At 44.3% G+C, this 23,380-nt stretch overlaps 1 protein-coding gene across 1 annotated transcript in view; it reads right to left on the bottom strand.

The window, feature by feature from the left end:
- OBSCN (obscurin, cytoskeletal calmodulin and titin-interacting RhoGEF) overlaps positions 1-23,380 on the bottom strand; it is a 183,002-nt gene that overhangs the window by 136,250 nt on the left and 23,372 nt on the right. The window contains exons 9-20 of the mRNA XM_009994678.1: positions 21,458-21,733; positions 20,395-20,670; positions 19,465-19,740; positions 13,855-14,130; positions 12,905-13,180; positions 11,196-11,465; positions 10,447-10,722; positions 9,099-9,374; positions 8,013-8,288; positions 6,415-6,681; positions 5,097-5,366; positions 4,592-4,855 (exon numbers count right to left, since the gene is read on the bottom strand). Of these exons, the coding sequence (XP_009992980.1) occupies positions 4,592-4,855; positions 5,097-5,366; positions 6,415-6,681; positions 8,013-8,288; positions 9,099-9,374; positions 10,447-10,722; positions 11,196-11,465; positions 12,905-13,180; positions 13,855-14,130; positions 19,465-19,740; positions 20,395-20,670; positions 21,458-21,733 (3,279 nt within the window). The remainder of the gene's footprint in view (positions 1-4,591; positions 4,856-5,096; positions 5,367-6,414; positions 6,682-8,012; positions 8,289-9,098; positions 9,375-10,446; positions 10,723-11,195; positions 11,466-12,904; positions 13,181-13,854; positions 14,131-19,464; positions 19,741-20,394; positions 20,671-21,457; positions 21,734-23,380) is intronic.

Raw genomic sequence — 23,380 nt, 5'->3', positions numbered from 1 at the left:
TTCCTGCTCTGGGTGAGGTGGTCAGCAATAACCACCAGGAAGAAACACTACAGCAGAAGACTATGCTGCTGTTATTTACTCTGGGACCAGGGTCCCTGTGCTGTACCTCAAGAGGGGTCATAGAATGGTTTGGGTGGGAAGGGACATTTAAAGATCATCTAGTCCAGCCCCACTGCAATGAGCAGGGACATCTTCAACTAGATCAGGCTGCTCAGAGCCCCATCCAAAGTGACCTGGAGTGTTTCCAGGGATGGGGCATCTACGACCTCTCTGGGCAACCTGGGCTACTGTCTCACCAACCTCAGCATAAGAAATCTCTGCCTAAAATCTAGTCTAAACCTCCCCTCTTTTAATTTAAAACCATCACCTCCTGTCCTATTGCTGCAGGCCCTGCTAAAGTGTCTGTCCCCAGCTTTCTCATAACCCCCCTTTGAGTATTTAAAAGGCAATTTTTTTCAGATGTTGCTGAAAATACTTATTCTTCACACATGATCTAAGAGAAAGACCATCAGTAGAGGTTAATAGAGTGTAAGGGAATGTACAATATTGTTCAGTTTTCAACTGGGATAAAACAAGGGAGGGAGGGAAGTAGCATTGAGCGGAGAAATTTCTTTTAATAAAAAGAAATAAAATTCATGACAGGGGGTGAAGTGCACTGACACCTTACAGGTTGGGGGACAAAGTATCTGTGATTTAGTGCTTAAATCTGTCCTGCTCTTTAAAGAAATTAAATTTCCAAATAAAATAAAGTAAAATAAAATAAAATACCCAAACAAACATGCAAAACCAAATAAAAGCCCCAAAACTAAACAAAACCTCAAAAAAACACCCCACAGAACTCCACCAACCTCTGCAAAGCCATGGGTTACTCATAAAAACCTTCAGCTCCCTATGGGTCCCCTGGGAATATTTCAGCCTTCCTAATGCATGTTTAGCAGAGATAACCCACATTCAGATGGGATCTGAATGCAACCCTGAGCAGGAGTGGGCTCTGTCCAGTGGTCAGGGTCTGGACCCAGGTCCTGGGCTGAGGACACCATGGCCTTTCTGAGGCACTAACATCTCCTATTGGCAACTGCTCTATGCCACAAAAGGGGCAACAGGGAACAAATTCTATCCCCAAAGGTCCCACAAAGGTGCAATGAGTTGACTGTGACTTTATGGAGAAATAAGGTAGAAGCACAGTGCTGCTCTCCTCAGGAGGGTGGTGATGGACTCCAGGTGATTCTATCCCCTTGGGCCTTTCCTGTCCCTTCTGTTGCTGTTACACTTCACAGTAGGTTTATAGAGGAATATGCTCATCTTTTCCAGGATCATGTCTAATTCCTCTCTGAAGGAAATCACACTGATTCCTCTCTCACGGTCTTCCCCAAAGTCACAACCACTTAAACACAAATTTGCCCCAAGGACATGTCTTGAACCAGACAAATGAGGGACACAGTTCCAGGAGCCTGTTCTTTGCTTCCCAAACTAAGAGATCAGCCCTCCTGGTTTAGCTCATTAGAATTTGAATAGTTCCCAGGTTTCTGAACTGATTTTTCAACCCATCCTTATCTCTTCAGGGTATTTTTCACTCTACTGAACACAGGGTACCTGCTATTGTCTAAACTTTCTCCTAGGTTAATAGATACTTCAGCCCCTCAAATAGTGAATGGACTGAGGATCAAACTGAAATTATTCTGAGACCATGGTGAAAGGGATTGCAAAAGCATTAACTAAATAGCATAGACATTTCTAACTCAGTGAGTGGCCTCCTGGATGTGCCTTTACTTGGTGTCCATAGGACTGAAAACCCCCCACTTTTTGGTCTTGTCATAAAGCAGCAACTTTTGGGGAATTATGGGATTTATTTTAATAGACAATGTGTCTAGACAAAATATCCAGAGACTTGAAATTTCATACTCGTGTTTCCAGTATAATTTCAGCTATAATTATTTGACTTAATTATGCTTTTCCCTAGTGAAAGCTTAGAGGTGTATCAGAGAAAGAATCACTTCACTCATGACTTACTTATTTAAGCCTTCCACAAACTTCTCCTGGTCAAAACTGAAAACAGATATTCAGCCAGATATATTATTGAATTGAGTAGCTCCGTTGTTTTTAGGATCTTTGGGGATCTTGAGATCTGAACAGATGTTTATGTTTTGATGAAGCAACTTTTAGACTGGAGTACATCAACAGATTTTCACATAGCTTTCCTTCTTTACCTTGTTCTGAAAGCAATCTATCTCAAGCCAAACAATATAGTCCAACTTCATGTGTTTTAAATAAAAGTCCTCCAAAATCAGGCTCCTCAACCCAAAGCTGAGCATCAAATAGTAATAGCTCCATTCCCCAGACCAAGAGCATTTAAAGAACTTCTGCTGACCTCAAAGCAAGCTCTAGAACAAGGTACTGAAAAGACCCCATTTGCTTATATGCCAAAAAAATGGAGCATACATTTTACACTTCTACTTTTAAAGTCTTGCTTTTGCTGTAAAGCAGTGTGAGAGCTTGGTGCAGTCTCAGCTGGAAGACTTGGATGCAGAGCTCATATGGTCTAGTGAGATTCTTGAATGTGGCCCCTTTCCTGCTGCAGCTCATGACTAATGCTTGGATGATCATACACAAAAACAATTCCCTGTTACGGGGCCATGATTCTCCTTTTTGACCATGGTCACTCTCAGATCACTGTGAGTTCCCACCACTGCTTGAAACGACCTCAGTTCATCAAGAGAGGAGCTATTTTTTACAGTGACACTAATGAGAATGCAGCTGGGTGCCTGGAGAGCACAAACCAAAATCCTCTCTCTCCATCAGAATAGGGAGTTTACAAAGCAGAGACAGTTCTAAATTTATACTTGCATGACTCACCTTGCAGAAAACAATGTTGGCAGCTGTCAGGACTAGCCAATTACTTCCTATATAAACACTGTTCCATCATTTTTTTACTACACATGTTTTTACTACATGGCTACAGCAACAGCCAGTGCCTAAACCAGGTGTAGTTGAACCTACAACCTATTGCTGAAATATCTTTCTGGAATGAAAATGAGTATCACTCAGAGCCTGAAAATAAATGCTTTGGGTTGTAATGGGTGAAAGAGGATGGAGCAGTAAACTGTCCCACATGGCACAACATTCTTCCAAAACACTTTGACCATGGAATTGCTCTATTTATCTTCTGTGGACCAAATTCACCTCATTTTTCTGAGGCAGTAAACCTGGATCTAGTTCTAAAACAGGATTGTAGTCATTCATGGTTCCTTGAAGACTCAGAAAGACACTCTAGAAGGTAATTCAGTGCACCAAAGACTTAAAACACTCTCTAGAGGTCTTTTTTTCCTCTCTCTTGACTACAGAAGGAGCTGAAAGGGATGTGCTGGATTTAGGCTTCATGAATCCAAGACTAATCCACTACTCCTAGTTCTTGATAACCTCTCTTCTTTTTCTAGAGTTATTTCAGTTTGGAAAAAAAGATGAGTAGAAGTGATACCTGCCCCATATCAGGATGCTAAAGCAGCAGGTTTTGGCAACTGCCAGCCAGAAAGCTTTTGAAGAGGAAGCTGTCTTAGCAGTGCATGAAAGTGAGCTTACAAGCCCTGCTCTTTATGAGTCTAAAATTGATTTTTTACATCTTTGATACCATCAGAAGACCAAAATACTAGCTGGAAAGGCCTGGAAAAATAATCTAGACTTTCCATCTTGGAGATGCTCAGATCTCTACATCATCCCAGATAGATATTTCACTGACCTTTTCTTAAACCCATGGTGGAGGCTCCAAAACCTCCGCAGTCTGACTGTTCAGCCCTCCAACCATTAAAAGCTTTTTACTGTATAACCTGGATCTTTCTCATCATGATTGAAGTAAATTATTTCCTTTCATTATTTCCACATGGAGAACAGATTGTTCTCTTCCACTTTATAACAGCCTTTTATGTACTTGAAGCTTGTCATCTACTCCATCCTTACTTTCTATTTATGACTTACACAGCACCAGTTGGTGGCATGGGCTTTACAGATAAAACTAGGTTGTCCTTAAGTGCCTAAATCCTGTCTTCATCTGCCCTGTAACAGTCATGACAAAAGAATGTAGAAAAAAAGGGCACAGCTACAGCTGAGATCCCATTAGCTCACTTGAAAGGGCAGCACCCTGAGATAGAAGATTGGCTTTTGTAGCTTTTTTGTAACCCTGAATGAATATAAAGACACATTCTGAAAGAGGTGGTTTGCAGAGAAGAATTAGGACAATGGATGGCTGAAGAGGGAATGGTTTGATAAAAGCCTTATCAGGGGAAAAAACAGAGTGTACCAGGGAGTGAGAAACTGTAGAGGAAGGAGAAGAATCAGCCAAGAGGCTTCATGGTCAATGGCATGAGTGAAAGCTGGTGGGACAAGATGGAGGAAACAAGAATGAGCCAACTATTCTCTTTTTACTGCCCTTGCTCCCACCTCCTTTCAGTTATTTGACTGGTGGCCAAGCCCACAGGGGTGTCCCTGTGTCCCCATGGCAGGCGGGGGTGGCAGTGGCCACCATGATAATGGAAGAGACCAGAATCTACCTCCAAACCCTGTCCAGAGTATTTATAGTACCAAAGATCATCCAACTTACTTTCCACATTGATCTTGGCTTGAGTCTTGTCATCAGGACTTTCACAGCAGTAGAACCCCCTGTCTGCAAAGGAGATGTCCTTAACCACCAAGATATGCTTTGTTCCCTCAGCTTTGATCTCTATCTTTTCACTGGGCTTCAACACAATGCTGTTCCTCATCCACTTCACCTCTGCAGGCTTGGTCAGCTCTACCTCCAAGGTCACTGTGTCCCTCTCTTCAACTGTTCTGGTCTCCAGCTTCTTCTTGAATGAGATTGAAGCCTCTGCCAAAGGAGAATAAATATTGGTAAGAACACAGTTCCCAGAAAAGAGGCTTTCAGAGAGAACTGCAAGGGTGGCTCATGGATCTGCAGTCCCAGTGCGTTCTGGCAATCCCAGTTTAATGATGTGAAAGCCCAATTTCCCTACTGCTAATCAGTCAGTGGGAAGGTCAGACACAGAGCATCACAACGAGGCAATGCGACCTCGCTGACAGCTGGCCAAAGGGTCCTTCTCCCTTCCTACCTCGGACCCGGAGGTTGGCTCTGCTTTCCACCCCCTCGGCGCTGGCGGAGATTTCGGCGGCGTCTTCCAGCGTCAGGTCGGTGATGGTGAGGCTGTGGTTGGTGCCCTCCTGTGAGATCACATACTTCTTGCTGGCTTCAATCTTGGCACCGTTCCTGAGCCAGGTGACCACAGCATCACTGGGAGAGACGGTGCACTTGAACACGGCCTCTTTTCCTTCCTCAGACACCAGGCTGCTGAGACCCATCACGAATTTCACCACTCTGGGAGCTGATGGACAGGGAATAAAACGTTTTGGACCATATCTCTGAGGCGTGGCATGAATACCCTCAAAGAGCCAAATGCTTTGATGATTTTGTTGGAATCATCAGTTTTTATTACTTACAGCAAGTGATTATGTTAATCACAGAATTACAGAGTATTAGGAGCTGGAAGGGACCTACGAAGATCACCAAGTGCATCCCCCCTGCCAGAGTAGGACCAAAACAACCAGGGCAGGTCACTCAGAGAGGCATCCAGACAGGTCTTGAAAGTCTCCAGAGAAGGAGACTCTACAGCCTCTCTGGGCAGCCTGTCCCAGGGCTCTGTCACCCTCACAGTAAAGTTCTTCCTCATGTTGAGGTGGAACTTTCTGTGCTCTAGTTTGAATCCATTGCCCCTCATCCTATCACAGGGCACAAGTGACAAGAGGTTGTCCCTGTCTTCTTGATGTCCAGCCCTCATGTATTTATAGACATTAATTAGATCCTCCTTCAGTCTTCCCCTGTGTGGGTCATCACATTTCCCATGTCTGAAAGAAGATGCCAAATGGCAGATGCAAATACAGAGGGGGTGGGAAATCTCATCTTATATTTGGGATACTTGATTCCAGACTCAAATGCAATATGAAGGCAAATTTTACCACATATTAAGACACCAGAGTCCAACGGGTCTCAAAATTGTAGAATTATGGAATGGTTTGGATTGGAAGGGACCTTAAAGATCATCTCATTCCAACCCCCCCTGCATGGGCAGGGACACCTCCCACCAGCCCAGGCTGCTCCAAGCCCCATCCAACCTGCCCTTCAACACTGCCAGGGATGGGACAGCCACAGCTTCCCTGGGCAACCTGGGCCAGGGTCTCACCACCCTCACAGTAAAGAGTTCATTGTGTTCTTCACAAAGAGAGGTTCCACTGACACTGAGAGGGGAAGCAAAGCTTTATATTTATCTGTCAACACAAGAGGCAGCACAAACACACAAACTCAGCTTTGCAGAGCTGCAATGGCTGAGGACAAAACCCAAGGATCCCTCCACTTTGTCCCCATGCAGTTCATACCTTTGGGAGTGATGGAAACGCTGCTCTTGTCATCTCTGGACTCACAGGAATATTCTCCCTCATCCTCAGCCCGGATCCCTGATATTGTCAGGGTTCTCTTCACCCCATCCTCATGGATCTGGAAACGTTTGTTGGGCTTGATCTGGACACCATTTCTGTACCAGACCACCTTCCCTTTGGCATGGGTCACCTCGCAGGTCAAGGAGACGCTGCCCCCAATCTCAGCGTTAACAGCCTCAAGTTTTTTTGCAAACTTCACTGGGATTTCTGGGATGCAGGAGAAGGAAAAAATGATGAGAAGGGAAAAGATAAGAAACTTGTTCTAAGAAATAAATTTTGGCCAACCTTAGAAGAAATATAAAAATTAAAATCTGACAGATTTTGGGATTGGTGTAGAGAGAAACAAACCAGAAAGGAGGGAATTTAGGGAGATTCCTTTGACATGGAGTTTTAATACCACTATCATTCTGTACAGCAAGTGCCTTTAAACAGGATTGAGTTTGGCTTTCTTTTCTTTCTAATTTCATACCTGTTGAGACTTTGGAGTGTTTTTACATCAGAGCCTGATTTGCCTGACTAAAAGTAAAAATCCACATGGATGCACAAGCTCCAGCCTCCTTTGTCTGTCCTGTCACTGAAGACACAGCCAATGGAGTCAGAGAAAATGAGGGTTTGATTTTTTTCATGCTGGAGGACACGTTTTGATAAGTTAGATGTATTATATCTGTATATGTTATATCTTTTAGCAGCCACTCCTTGGCAATGACTCCAAAGGGGTGCACCTCAGCTGCAGAGATCTCCAGTCTGAGTGTCTGAACAGAAATGAGCAGGTCTTTGCTCTGGGACATCATCCATCTCACCACCATCTGTGGACCAGCTGTGGCTTCATCCCACCTGTCAATAGACAGCCTCAGCCTTGATTAGGACACAGCATCCCAGGTGCATCATCCCAGAAACAGAGGAGGAAACAATTTAGGTCCTCTTTCACCATGTAACTAACTCACAGATGTCCTCACACAACATCCCTCTGTATCCTCCTCAGCTTTGCCAGGCTGATGACCAGAGTGGAGAAGAGCTTAGGCTCTGCTGTGCCCTATCTACTGGGGTTAGGAGGAGACAGAAACAGCGTGGTGACAGTGGGGAGCAGACAGCAGGGAAAGCACCCATTGTAGGCCTCCTGGTTCCCTTGAGTAGCCACCAAAGGACAAAAATTGGGTACTTGGAAGGTGGAGAACTTTGCTGGCCTGTGGTGGGGCAACCACCACATCTGCACCAGCAGTTCAAGCCATGAGGTTTGAAAGGTTTTAGAGAAAGTCTGGACTTCACCTCTACCTTACCTATCTCATTAAAAATGTTCCCAATGAGAACAATCAGCCATCAGTCATCTCCCCAGGGAAGTGGGTTATTCTTCAGCATTGCACACTTATCTGGACAGGGTACTAGGCCATCTTCTCTAGACCATGCTTTTGCCAAGAAAGGTTGGACCAAATGACCCTTGATGTCCCATCAAACCTGGAATTCTCTGATTCTATGGTTCATCCATGAGGGAAATGTAGCTGTTGGGTTGGGACACAACCTGTGTGCAACTCTCTGCTCACCTTTCACTTGTACTTTGAATTCCTGCTTGTCGTTCTTTGTCTGGCAAGTGTACACAGCAGTGTCTGTGCTCTCAGCCAGGTTCACCCTCAGGGTCCTGGATGCCCCCTCACTCTTGATCTCATATTTCTTGCTCGCCTTGATTTCTGTTCCATCCTTGAACCACTTCACTGCAGCAGTTTCAGGTGTTACTGAAGTCATCAGTGTGATGCTTTCATGTTCTTGGACAATGAGAGGCTCCTTCTGGACAACTTTATTTTCAAATTTAGCTTCTGGTTCTAGGAATGACATTAAAATATTAAAAACTAACAACTTAAGTCTCAAATCCTTAACACAGTAATTTTCTGGTTCTCTCTCTCACAACATCTTCTCATCCATAATCTGTAATAATCCAAGGAATACGCCTGAATATTCATGGTTGGTATAACCTTCTGCTGAGCAGGAAAAAGAAAATTATCTGACAGGCTGCCCAGAGCTTCTGCTTAGAAGAGAAGCAAAGGAAAGGAAATTAAAATATATATTTTAGCTGCTGCTCACAAAAAAGCTTGTTTCTTAGAAGTAAAATGACCTGTACAATTATTTCTGCTCCTGTTTTTAGGATTTTAGAGCTAATTAAGAATAAATATTAATATACTAAACCTGAATTTGTGGCCTATTTTCTTTTCCCCTGACTCTGTTCCTTCTATCTTGGGTACTTCTCTACCTTGTTCAATGCTCTGACACAAAACCAGGCAATTTTGGGGCACACACATCAGCAGACCAGTTTTTCTTAGTCATCATTTCTGCTCTTTAAAACTTCCCACTTCTACTTTCAGCCCCTCCACCACTTGAAAAGTTTGGGGAATGAGGTGTGTGAAGAAGACACTAAACAAAAAAAACTAGACAACATCTCCACAGCCAAAAAAAAGTGGTGTCCAGCCAGAATTCCTACCTCCACACCACCACACTGCTAGATTAAAAAGGTCAAATTAATGTGTGGTGAGATTCACCAATGTTGCTCCCAGCACAATGGCTGCACCACAGCTGCACAGTGGGAATGTCCACTTCTCCTCTAAGCCCCACAGATATCTGCTTAGGTGAGTTCTCACCAGTTGGTTCCAACTTGAAGGTGAGCTTCTGGCCTGCAGCTTCACAGGTATATTCTCCAGCATCTTTCTTCTCCAGCTGCTCTATAACCAGGCGCCGGGTTTTGCCCACAGTCTCTATTTTGAATTTTCTAGAAGAAACGAGCAGTCTTCCATCCTTGAACCATTTCACCTCAGTGGCATCTTGTGCCACCTCACAGCTGAGGGTGGCACTTTCTGTCAGGATAGCCTTCACCTCCCTCTGGACTTTTTCCTGGTCTATGAATGCAGGTTTTGGCTCTGAGTACAGAAAAGGAATAAAAAAAATTATGGAGGGATTAAAATGAGGTCATTTGGAAAATACTTAGGTTGCCACTTGCCAAAACTGATTGAGTTCCCTGGGAAATATCTACCCTTCTTTGTCAAGAAAACAAAGTGTGGGATCCAGGGAACCAAGAGCCAAGAGATGGAGAGGACCAAGAAGGGCCTTGACATCAATCCTATGGTTACAATCCACCATGGAAAAAATATTTAATCCAAACCTTCCCAAAGAATATCTTGTCCTGCATATCACCAAAAGCCTGAAAATTCCTTTTACTTAGGACTTACAGAGAAATGTCAATGTCACCAATATAGGACTAAGAGCATCTGGAGCAGACACTTCATGGTCCCTTCCACTGTCATAAATGTGACTTTCAAAGGGAGAAAGAAATGTGACTTTCAAACAGACAAAGATCTCCCCATAGTGCTCAGGTAGGCCAGGATCATGGCTGGCAAGGAATCCAAGGTTATTTGCACTCCCTTTAGCATCACCACGTCCTAAGAACTGTTAGGGAACCTTGTGAATCCTGTTCCAAAAGATCAATTGCCAGGAATCTTTCATGACAAAGAGACATGTAGCACCTAAATGTCCTATAGCACAAATTCAGAAAAAGTGCTGAGTGATCAATCCATCTCCCTAAGTGCCACGCAAATGACAAAGCATATTCCAACCTCTCAGTTTTCAGAAAGGGGATCATAAATCTAATGAGAAATGGCTTTTGAAGGGCTCTTTCCTATAAAGAAATTTAGTGCACAAGAATTAACCTTCATGATCCCAAAAGTGGGAGAGATTTTAATAATATGTTGACTATTATTTCTTTACATTTATATCTGCAATGATTATATACACTGACTAAGAATGAGACAGGCCTTTCTCTTGTAATAGAGACTAATATTCCCACTCCTACAAGTCCAGGCAATCGGGTGCAGAAAATCAGGTGAACCCCAGAGGGTGCAACAAAGCACAGGCTGCTGATGACTTCTGGTGACATTGTTATTGCATGTGTTACTTTATTATCCTTAACTATACTTGAGACAAGATCTGTCTCACCTGTGACATCAATCTTGAAGGTCAGTTTCTGGCCAGCAGCCTCACAGGTGTACTCCCCAGCATCTTTCTTCTCCACCTGTCCCACCACCAGCCGACGGGATTTGCCCTCCGACTCCACCTTGAACTTCTTGCTCGAGGTGATCAGTTTCCCCTCCTTGTACCATTTCACATCTGTCTTCTCCTGGGCCACCTCGCAGCTCAGGGTGGCATTTTCTGACAGTGCAGCTTTCACCTCCTTTTGTACTTTGTCCTTGTTTGTAAACACAACTTCTGGCTCTGAAAAGAGAGAAATCCAGAGTGTCTCCAAGATATGAAGTTGTCCAGTCCCCTTTCACAGCTTACAGGTAGCACCAGGAAACCCTGATGTGACACATCTAAAACCATTGCTAGAACATTCAAACTGATTTCTGGTGAGTTTATGTGTTTTGATTTGGGTTTTGAGTGCAGACATCAGGCAGACACCCTACCACTCTTCATCATGATCCTGCTCTGAATTTCACTGGGAATCAGTTGTGTTGAAGAGTTGCTCTGGTTGCACCAATATGTGGGGATGGACATGTGCAATCAGTCCTTCCCTTTTCAGGGCCCTGTTCCTACAGAGGTGGGTGGATCCCCAAGTTTTTACAGAATGGAGCTCCCTGTCTTAAGAACTTTATACTATTTTACAGAGAAGGTATATAATAACTATACTATTAATTTTTCTGAATGTTCCAGAAATAGGAATCCTGGTCCAAAGAATTTTCTCCCACCTGGGACATCAATCTTGAAGGTCAGTTTCTGGCCAGCAGCCTCACAGGTGTACTCCCCAGCATCTTTCTTCTCCACCTGTCCCACCACCAGCCGACGGGATTTGCCCTCTGACTCCACCTTGAACTTCTTGCTCGAGGTGATCAGTTTCCCATCCTTGTACCATTTCACATCTGTCTTCTCCTGGGCCACCTCGCAGCTCAGCATGATGTTCTCATTCAGCACTGCCTTCACCTCCTTCTGCACTTTGTCTTTGTGTTCAAACACATCATCTGCAAGATTGGAAAGAAGGAAAAATCTAGAATAAAAAGCCCATGAAAATTGAAGCTTTGCTTCCAAGATCAGAGGGAACTTGGTTTTCAATGGGAGACCACCTGGTAGATGACAGTTTAAATAAAATAGCCTTAAAATGGAAAAGGTTAATAGTGTCAGAGTTGAAGAAATTCTTGAGGAAGCCCTGGCAGGAACAGCTTGCTTCCAGAGAGAACAGTTTCTGGCTGCTGCTTTTTTGGGCAATAGGAAGAGCTGCCATGCCTGACCTTTAGGCTTACACCACCTTTCCTGCACACACATTCTCAGCAGGCCAAGCAGGATGGTTTGGATCTCTTGGGAAAGATGGTCAGGTTCTATTCACCCACAGAAAAGACTGGGCTGCACATTTACAGTAAACAGGACATACTCCAGGCAGGATCCTTCATCCACCAGCACTTTCCCCATATTTGGTCTGAGAAATTTTCAGGAAAAAACCAATAAGGGTTATTAAATAGATGCATAAGCCCTGGTGCACCTTCACGAAGATTTGTGTGGGGTTGTGTCCTTATGGAATCCATCACTTCACAGATTTATTCTGCAGAACATGTGCTACTAATAGTACAAAATCACACTAATAAAATAATTTAGGTTAGGAGTGATCTCTGGAGGTCATCCAGTCCCACTTCCCCACTGACAGCAAATAAAATTACATTGAGTTTCTCAGGGCCCTGTCCCTTTGAGTTCTGAATATCTCCACCACTGGAGATCTCACAACCTCAAGGCTCCTGTCTACAGCCAGAAATGAAACATCAATACCAAAGTTTGCTATTCCTGCCTGATAAACCTTTCAAGCAAGACAGAAGCAAGGAAGATGAGAGAGGAAGTACTAAGTAACATTTTCCACAAAAATAACTAGCAGCAAGGACAGAAGTGTGTGCAGTGATGATTCACCAGCATACACCAACAACTGGGTACCAGTATGAGCTCACACTCAACACTGTGCAATTGCTGTGCAATTACTGGGTACCAGTATGAGCTCACACTCAACACTGTGCAATTGCTGTGCAATTCCTCCTGAAGTCATAATGGCAAATTCTTTCAGCAATCCATGTCCTGGATGGAAGTAGCAGAGAAACTCTGCTCCAACACAGATGGAAACTACAGATTGAAGAGTGGAGCTACAGACTCCTAAAGAGTGGAAGCATTGCAGGCTGCTTGTCTTGTTCTTCCTTATATACTCCTGGACAAAATCAGGGACAGAATACCAGCCTAAGTGGGTTTTTCTCTTTCCCAAACCATCCAAACACATGCCCTGAATACTGACCTTTAAGAATAACCGCTTAAGTTCTGTTGCAGACCTATTAAGACCAAGGTTAGGAAAAAAATCTATGCCACTAGAAAAGTCTCTTTATAAATATAGTTAAAAAAAATAAAAAAAAGTCATCAGATAATCCCTCACCTGGGACATCAATCTTGAAGGTCAGTTTCTGGCCAGCAGCCTCACAGGTGTACTCCCCAGCATCTTTCTTCTCCACCTGTCCCACCACCAGCCGACGGGATTTGCCCTCTGACTCCACCTTGAACTTCTTGCTCGAGGTGATCAGTTTCCCCTCCTTGTACCATTTCACATCTGTCTTCTCCTGGGCCACCTCGCAGCTCAGGGTGGCATTTTCTGACAGTGCAGCTTTCACCTCCTTCTGCACCTTCTCCTTGTTGGTGAAAGCATCTTCAGCTTCTGTGGGGTGGGAGAAGCAATTAAAAAATCACGCATATGTTCATGTTGATCAAAAAGTTCACAATCAGATGCAAAATTGTGCCTCTGAGCCCTTTCCACAGCTCTGTCCTTTTTGGAATGGTTCCACCTACAGCTAAGATACATTCAGACAGGACATTTCCCACCATACAGCCTGAAGACAACACTTCAGCCGTTTCTGAGCAAGATAAACCAATACCTCTGGAGTTATGGCTCTTCCCATCCCCATGGATGCAGAAGAAATCTGATTTATTATTTTTTTTCCTTAATATAATGCATATATGTACCCAATGTCATTCACTGTTGGAACTGCAGTGTAGGCCTTGCCCACTCCAGGTACTTCTTAAGACCTATTTCCTACACATGTGGGAGCTGATCCTACTTTTAGATCTATAAATCACAACAGCATGATGCAAACTTGTTCAGTTCTTCTTTACTCTGATATCAGAAAACAACAGGGACAGTTGAGTGGGATTCACTTCACAGATGAAGACAACTGGTTACAGGCAACTATGGGACAGACACATGCAAGTTGGTTGCCTGATCAACCTCACTTCTCAGTGAACATTTAGGCTACACAGATCCCAGAAAGAGACTCATTTTGCTCTGCAATAAAATGGACCTTTCTGTGATGAGAACCAACATATGTTTCCCACCTGTGGTGACAATCTTGAAGGTCAGTTTCTGGCCAGCAGCCTCACAGGTGTACTCCCCAGCATCTTTCTTCTCCACCTGTCCCACCACCAGCCGACGGGATTTGCCCTCTGACTCCACCTTGAACTTCTTGCTCGAGGTGATCAGTTTCCCCTCCTTGTACCATTTCACATCTGTCTTCTCCTGGGCCACCTCGCAGCTCAGGGTGGCATTTTCTGACAGTGCAGCTTTCACCTCCTTCTGCACCTTCTCCTTGTTGACAAATGCATCTTCAGCTTCTGAAACAGGAAAACAACAGGGCAAAAAGGGAGAAGACATAAACATATTGCAACAAGGAGATATTACATGTATTTTGTGTAAATGCTCTAGAGGCTCCTTTATTGGAAGTAACATTGCTTTGCAGGTCTTTTTATCACATGGAACAAAATACAAAAAAACCCCACAACAACCCCAAAATACAGTCCATATAATTTTTATAACTCTCTGACTAGTCATCAAACAGCTCATCTACCTCGTCTTCAAATTTCTAATAAAGAAGACAAAGATTAATTTCCCCCTATTTGTCTTTATGATATTTGGATATATCCCACATCTGGAACTAGCCCAATACAGCCCAATTATGAGTTTACACCCTCACTATCAAATTATTTACAGGAATTTACCAGCATCTCTGTCTTTTAGATGAAGACAGGGTGTTGCTCAGAAAATATCCTGTAACTCCATTGCAAAGAAATGACAAAGATACAGTTCCTAGTATGGAAGATCACCTGGCCTATGTTAAGCATAAAACTGAACAAAAGAATTTGAAATATGCTTTTCTGTCTTAGGAAATCTCTAATTTTTCAGAAAACTGGCCATGGGGAATCTTTTCACAATGCTAAACACAAGGAACAGCAATGAAGTGTTTAAAATCTCTTTCTTCCACAGCACTACTTAAAGTTTCCATCTCAACACCTGGAGTTGGTATCAGAAGGGCATAATGTGCAATTAGCAGTTAATCAGGTTTATTCATTGCAAAGATTAAATTGTCACCTTGGTAATTAGAACTGACTGATAAATTGTATCTTCTACTGAGTACTTTGACCTGTTTTACCTGATTCTCCTTTTGCCAGCAACTGGTGTGGTCACAGTTAGCTTTTTTATCTAAGTGCACATTTGAGATATGAGAGGACAAACAGACTAAATACTGGGGCTGCCACGTTTTTTCTCCCTGATTTACCCTAAGAAACAACTGCACAAGAAGTGTAAAATATTTCTGGTCTGCCTACATGATGGACATCACCTAGCAACAACCATCCAGCATTTAGCACAGGCATTCTTTGCCTGTTTATGTCCCAGGTGTGTACTTGAGTGCTGAAGTCCATGATTTCACTGCTGCAGAAGCACAAGCTCCAAAGATCAGTGATGAACTAGCAAGTGGATGGGGTTGACGTTGTCCTTCAGCTGCAGTGCAAGCATGGAAGATAATTAGAATCATAGAATAGTTGAGTTGGAAGGGACCTTTAAAGGTCACTTAGTCCAACCCCCATTGCACTCAGCAGGGACATCTTCACTTAGGTCAGGTTGCTCAGATCCCTGTCCAAGCTGACTTGGAATGTTTCCAGGGATGGGGCATCTACCACCTCTCTGGGCAACCTGTTCCAGTGTTCCACCACTCTCAGAGTAGAGAGTTTCTTCCTAATAGTAGGTCTAAATCTCCCTTCTTTTAGTTTAAAACCATCACCCTCTGTCCTTTCACCACAGGGCCTGCTAAAAAGTCTGTCCCCATCTTTCTTAGAAGACCCCTTTAAAAATTGAAAGGCAACAATAAGGTCTCCCTGTAGCCTTTTCTCTTCCAGGATGAAGAACCCCAACTCTCTGTCTTTATTCATAGTAAATTCATCCACCCAGCTTCAGGAATCCAGGTTACCCAGTTTAGGTGACCTGGGAGGCTCTTGGTTCTCCCTGGCAGTCATGGTGAACCTTTTCCAAGACCTGTGCTGCTGCCTTCCTCCCCCCAGTAGCCTCCTAGTGCCACCCTTTCCTCCTCCTTAATGACTTTCCCCTCTGCATACCATCTCTTGTCATGTCTGTTCTCTGAGTGGCAGCAGCTGCCTGGGAGGGTGAGGAGCAGGGGTAAGCTCAGGTCAAGTTCCTACACTGCTGACCATGGCACTACATGCAATCCTGGGGGCCACACCACAGGCTTGACATCGATATTGCACAGCCCATGGAATGAGAGAGGTCCTGCAGTGAACAAGCTGAAGCAGGAACCCAGCTCATATGATCTAATTTTGAGCTCCTCTGTTTATCTTGGCTGTAGAAGGGGTGCAAGGAGGTGTCATTGTCATTAAGGTGTCATTAAGAAGGCAGCCTGCATGGCCTAGGCTGGGAGATGCAGAATTCCTGCAAGGCACAGGTCAGCCCACTGCAGATGAAGCAGCATTCTGATACCTAAAAGAGCTCAAGCACACACCATGGTTTGCATTCAAAACTGGCTGCAAAAATATCAATATTTCCACTTCCACCTACAGATGAGAATGCACAGAGTGCACAGAACAAATGAGTTACAGCCCAGCCAGGGTCAATGGCTGCTGTGTTTAAAATTCCAAATTAGCAGGGCAGGAATATTCCAGATGGGCTACTCACTTCTCCTCTGCTTTCTCACCCTCTAATATAAACCATCTTAATAGTGATAGGAAATGAGAGCAAAACTTCTATTCAGCTTACAAGGTGATTAACACTAGCCAGTAACTTGCCTGAGAAACTTATCTTAAAGTTAAACAAACATTCAGTGCAGATGACATTTCCAACCTGAGCTGAAACTTGCTAGTGAAGCTCCACTGAGTCTGAGGGAAACTATTTCCAGGTCATGGAGCTTTCACCAGCATCAAATAAGGATTTCACTGCACACCACGAGTCTTGAAACAATGAGATTCCAATGAGAATCAGCTTTTTTGGCTACATACCCAGCCCAGTCCCAAGGTGTGCAGCACCTGCTTCTTTTTATATTAAGCCAAAAAAGCTGGAGATGCATCCCAATACTCATCACTGAGCCTCTAACCTTCAAGCTGTCCTTAAATAGGGAAGGTTTTTGCTACCAGTGGAGCCCTGGAGTAGAGGAACCCTGAAAAGCTTTCTGAGTGCAATGGCAACAGGATAAATTAAGACCTAGAAAGCCACTGCACTTTGGGATAATCTAGTAAGATGAGGATTTCTGCAGCAGAAGAGCCAACCAGTCAGAGTACTCATAATCCCTCCTGACTTTCACACTAGATCATTTTCCAGCCAGCACTGGCCTTGCATGTCATGTTACAGTTGTACCCAGGAGAAATACAGCAACAGTAGCTAGGCAGGAGCTCTCCTGACAGCAGAGAGGGAAAGGTGTTACCTTACCCTGCACAGCCATGAGGTCATCTGGTTTGAAAGAGAACTGAAAACCTTTGGTTTCTGAGGCAGGCAGCTAAGAATAGCCCTTGGGTAGAGAAACTGAAGTGTAAAAGCACCACATCTCTGTGTTTTCTGCCCACAGCTCTGCAGTCAAGTATGAAATGGCTTCAGCAGCTGAGCATGAACTTGGTTTATACCAATGGTCTTTCTATCAATGGCCATGTTGCAGTCTGTGGCTTCCTCATCAGGGGAAGAGATGGGGCAGGTCCTGATCTCTTCACTCCTGTGACCAACAACAGGGCTTGGGGAAATGGCGGGAAGGTGGCTCAGGGGAGGTTTAGGTTGGATATCAGGAAAAGGTTTTTCCCCCAGAGGGTGGTTGGGCACTGGAACAAGCTCCCCAGGGCAATGGTAACAGTACCAAGTCTGCCTGAGCTCAAGAAGCATTTGGATGATGCTTTCAGGCACATGGTGTGATTCTTGGGGTGCCCTACAGAGGGACAGGAGTTGGACTTGATGGTCCTGGTGGGTCCCTTCCAACTCAGAATATTCTATGATTCCATGTTGCATTTTCTCTGAAAGATGCCTCTCACATCTGTAATCCATCCTGCAGTGAAACTGGCGGATCCCTGAGCCAAAAGCACAGGATACACAAGTCATGAAAAAGAGCCAAAGCAACTCAACTCACACCCTGTGTGCCCCATGCAGAGTGGGGACAAAAAAGAGCTGCTGGGGATGCCATGGGGAGCAGCAAAGCTTTATTATGCTACAGAACCAGTTGCACAACCCATACTGAAGATGGAGGGAGCAGGATGCCCCAAGGCAGCAGGAGAGCAGTGAAGACTGCAGCCTTTATAAGGGAACAGCACATGAGCTGTGCCCTGCAAGGACTTCAGGTCTCCAGCATGGCTGTGAGCAGGGAAGTCAACAGATTCCCAGCACAGTTGCTCTTCCACATAGCTGATAAAATGCCAGACCTCTGCCAGCATTATGGCCCCAGTGTGTTTGATGCCATAAGAAAGTAGAGGAGAAAATAGATTCCCTGTTCTGCTCAGCTCAGAATATGAGACAAGAAATGCATTGTTAACAGAGAACATTTGGCTGCAAAGACAGCAGAGTGGGTATGGAAAGAAAAACAAAAAACACAACCAAAAAAAACCAAACAACCCAAACTAAAAACAAACAAACAAACACAAACCAAAATAAAACCCCTTCTATTAATCCAATTCAGTAATTACCACTCAGAACGTAGCCAACATGTCCATGGCTCCCTGGAGCCTGAGATAAAATTCACTGGACCTCTTGCAAAATATACTGAGACTCAAGAAAGCTCTAGTGTAGTCAGAGTGAAGGAACAGCCTCAGCATTAAATCCCCAGAACTCCAAATCATGTTGTTAAGGGAAAAAACGTGACAGGAAATACACTTTCCTGTCTCTGTAGAACTCGCAATGAACACCCATCCCCTTTGGATTCAGCAGGTCACAGGAGGGTGCAGTGCAGCTGATCCAAAATCTGTGGTGCCATAGGCCATCAACCCCTAAACCTTCTCAATGAAGCCACAAGCAAGTAATGATCTTGTGAACCCTACTTTTAAAATATCATTTCGTAGACAAGTATTTGCACCACTTCTCACAGCTTTATCAATCACAACTGGGTACCCAATGACAGGTGAAGGAAGTGGTAGGGGAAGGGTGGGATGAAAGGTGGTTAAATACAACTCATAACTGAAGTTCCACGTGTCTGTATCCATTTCTGTTCATCACCCACAAAACTTCCCTGTGCATGGGGTTATGAGGCCATGTTCACATATGTGCTTGTACATTCAGGCTGTGGAATAATTGAGAGAATTCTCTGGTTTGGGAGAAAGGATGTGTAGAGGAAAGATGAAACAAAGAGGAAATAAAACAGAGACTTCTGTGAATGACTATCAATAAGAAGAAAGGGAAATAGCAACACTGATGATCAAATTGGAAGAGATCCCTTAGCAGAGCCTGCTAATGAAAGTTCTTGACTCACTATCTGAACCTAAGGAGACACTCAGGGAGTTGAGGAACTGATATCAGGATATCCAGACATAACCAGTAGATCTGCCCAGTCCTACACAACCTCACTGAAATTCTAGCTTGGACCAACATCAGAAATCACTTTAAGGGCATTTCTAGTATTTCAACAGAGACAACAGATGAAAACACCGAGGGACAAAGAAAAGGCAATAAAATATAACCTAAAATATGTTTCCCACCTGTGACATCAATCTTGAAGGTCAGTTTCTGGCCAGCAGCCTCACAGGTGTACTCCCCAGCATCTTTCTTCTCCACCTGTCCCACCACCAGCCGACGGGATTTGCCCTCTGACTCCACCTTGAACTTCTTGCTCGAGGTGATCAGTTTCCCCTCCTTGTACCATTTCACATCTGTCTTCTCCTGGGCCACCTCGCAGCTCAGGGTGGCATTTTCTGACAGTGCAGCTTTCACCTCCTTCTGCACCTTCTCCTTGTTGACAAACGCATCTTCAGCTTCTGTGGGGTGGGAGAAGTGATTTAGAAATCCCCCCTGTGTTCATGTTGTTCAGATTGTTCAAACCCAAAGGAAAAATACTACTTTTGAAAACTTCCACAGCTCTGCCATTCTGGAACAGTCCCCCCCTCAGCAAAGATACACTCAGACAGGGCATGTCCTTCTGCACAGCCTGAGGGCAACACTTCAGATACTTCTGAGCAAAATGTCCTAGTGCCTCAGTTCAGTTTCTTTCCATCTCCACAAGAAATCCAACATTTTGTTCTTCAACAAATAATCTCCCAGTCACATCCACCACTGGAACCTGTTCAGTTCTTGAGCAGACCTGTTTTCCTACTTCCTCTAGACCTATTTTCCTACACATCAGGGAGCTGACCCTACCTTTAGATCTATAAAACACATTTATAAAGATATATATCACAATTTTACTTTACTGAAATTATCAAACAGGGACAGCTGAGTGGGAATCACTTCACAGATGAAGACAACTGGTTACAGGCAACTATGGGACAGACACATGCAAGTTGGTTGCCTGATCAACCTCACTTCTCAGTGAACATTTAGGCTACATAGATCCCAGAAAGGGATTCATTTTGCTCTGAGGTAAAAGGAACTGATGGACCTTTCTGTGATGAGAACCAACATATGTTTCCCACCTGTGGTGACAATCTTGAAGGTCAGTTTCTGGCCAGCAGCCTCACAGGTGTACTCCCCAGCATCTTTCTTCTCCACCTGTCCCACCACCAGCCGACGGGATTTGCCCTCCGACTCCACCTTGAACTTCTTGCTCGAGGTGATCAGTTTCCCCTCCTTGTACCATTTCACATCTGTCTTCTCCTGGGCCACCTCGCAGCTCAGGGTGGCATTTTCTGACAGTGCAGCTTTCACCTCCTTCTGCACCTTCTCCTTGTTTGTAAACACGTCTTCTGTTTCTGTAAGAAGCCACAATAGTCACACATTGGTTTTTACAGTTGTCCTCTCCAGTGCTTAGTCAAGTTCCATCTATTTCACCATGTGTGGCGAAAATCAGTAAAAGTGGCTTTATCCTGGCTCAAACCAGAACACCCTGACTGGTAGTATCATGACAGCCCAAGAAGAGCAGACACACCTTCATCTCTACTTTGCTGCCATGAGGTGAATGCGTGTATGGGAACTGGGAGATACATTTTTAAAACTCACAATTTGATCACAGATATGAACCTGTGACTTAAAGCAGCAACACAAACTGCCTGAACCCTCCTCCTTCTTCTCTCCTTTTCTCCTCCTATTCATCTCCAGGCTTCCTGTGGAGCAGAAGGGATGAGCCCTTGTGGACCCACACACAGGAACCATTGCTCTTTTTCTGACCAATTGGGTCACTAAAATCCGTTCATTATCCATCTAATCAGAGTTCTTCAGATACCTCCCCCTTCCCTTTCATCTACCCCTGCACCCCTCCTATGGCCTCACACTGATTCTGCAGGAGGTTTTCTTTGCAGACACACCATCTAATATTGAGAGGTGCAGAAGTTTTCACCCTTGCCCACCATTTTTTTTTCTTGGTGGTTACAACTGGTCATGGATGCACAAGTGTGTGTATCAAATGTTGACATGATGGCCAAAAATCTAGTTCTAGGGCTGAAATATTTCACCTGAGAGGTCGTGATGATCCTCCCAAATGTAAGATACTACTCAGAATGGAATATTCTTTCATTTTTGGCATTTCTATCCTTTCCTCACCTCTGACTTTGACTTGGAATGCTGTCCTGTCATCCTTTGTTTCACAGGTGTAGCTCCCTTGGTCTTGCTGTGTCACCTTCTTGATGATGAGCTTGCGGTGTGTCCCCTGGGAGATGATGGTTGTCCTCTGGTCCTGCTTGACCTCAGTTTGATCCTTCTTCCACATCACAGCTCCACTCGCAGCTGACACCTCACACGCCAGCTCAAGGTTTTCAGAAGGGCTGACTGAGATTTCTGGAGTGGCTTTGGGTTTGTTGACAAAGTTAACAGCTTCATCTAGAAGAAACAGAGAAAGAAGTTGATGCCTTGATTCAGGCTCATCAGCAGAAAGTTAAGATGCTGTAATTATTGATCATTATTTAATTGCTAGCCACACTTGGGTGCTCAAGTTCCAGCTCTGGAGGTGTAAATGTACACATGAGTGAGGGTCCTCCTGCAGTGTGACTATTGGGGGTACTATTGACAGTGTTAACAGTTATGGCCATAAACTGTGGTTATCATAGAATCATAGAATGGTTTGGGTTGGAAAGGACATTCAAGATCACCTAGTTCCACCCCCCCTGCATGGGCAGGGACACCTCCCAGCAGCCCAGGCTGCTCCAAGCCCCATCCAACCTGCCCTTCAACACTGCCAGGGATGGGGCAGCCACAGCTTCCCTGGGCAACAAATGTCTCACCACCCTCACCCTAAACAATGCATTCCTAATGTCTAACCTAAATCTCCCCTTTTCCTGTTTTAATCCATTACCCCTTATCCTTAAACTGTGTAAAAAGTCCCTCCCCAGCTTTCCTGTCACTCCTTTAGGTACTGGAAGGTTGCTGTGAGGTCTCTCTGGGTCCTTCTCTTCTCCAGAAAAGGCCCTTCTGAGATGCAGCCAGGAAACTCCTTGTCCAAGTTTCAAATCATCCAGAGAGTTAATACAGAACGTTCCCCAGGTTTAGAGCTCAGTATTAACAAATCCTTTATACATCAGCCCATTAGGCCTATACTGTGACATTAACACTAATTAAAGCCAGTACTTTATTAACTTCTAGATCAATGCAAACCTCTGTTTACCTGGGTTCATAACCAAAATCTACCTGATGTGCTCTCATTTTGTGCCTCCCTTTTGGGAGTCAGTCATGAAACCTGCTACAGAGCAGACATGGTTGTTTCTCTCACCAGACTTGCATGTGCACTGAGTCATGAGCAGAACCTGCCCGAGCATCATGAGCCCACAAAACCTGACATGTGCCTTAATTCACAGCTCCTGTCTCATTCACACACATGACTGTTGATGCTTGTCTTCCCAACAGATGGTGCAAAGTCCTTCTCTGATCTTCAGATAATTGCTGTCAGTCCCAGGGCAATCACATTCATCTCTCCTACATCCTCCTGGATCTTATAAATCAAGCTGAGCTGCCCTCAAGCTGCTGACACTTTAATCACCACTCCTTATTTCTGATTTCAAGCAAGCTCTAGGGAACATGTATTGAGGTCCACAGCTTTGAAAAGCTCTAAGCAGCCTCAAAAAATCTTGTTAGAAGTCATGAGGGGTTTTCTTTTACACATTTCTGAGGCCATTCCTGTAGCCCCACATTCACAATATAGAATCATCCTGGTTGGAAAGGACCTTGAAGATCATCAAGTCCAACTATAACTTAAATCCCCCTACCATAATCTAATTTACCCATTAAGTGCTTAAATCATGTCACTAAGCACTATATTTCTTTTAAACACTTCCAGGGATGGTGACTCCCTGGGCAGCCTGTTCCACTGTCCAACCCCTCTTCCAGTAAACAAATTCTTTCCAATGCCCAGTCTAACCCTCCCCTGGTGCAGCTTCAGGCCATGTCAGTCCCACTAGACAAATTCTTCCTCAGACCAGATCATGGTACATGTGAGAATGTCTCATTCTTCAGCTTTGACAGGATCAAGTTAAT

The sequence above is a fragment of the Chaetura pelagica genome, unplaced genomic scaffold (genome assembly GCF_000747805.2).
Source record: "Chaetura pelagica isolate M959 unplaced genomic scaffold, ChaPel_1.0 scaffold130, whole genome shotgun sequence".
Classification (NCBI taxonomy): domain Eukaryota; kingdom Metazoa; phylum Chordata; class Aves; order Apodiformes; family Apodidae; genus Chaetura; species Chaetura pelagica.
Note: the sequence above shows the minus strand (reverse complement) of the source record. Positions and strands in the feature narration are given on the sequence as shown.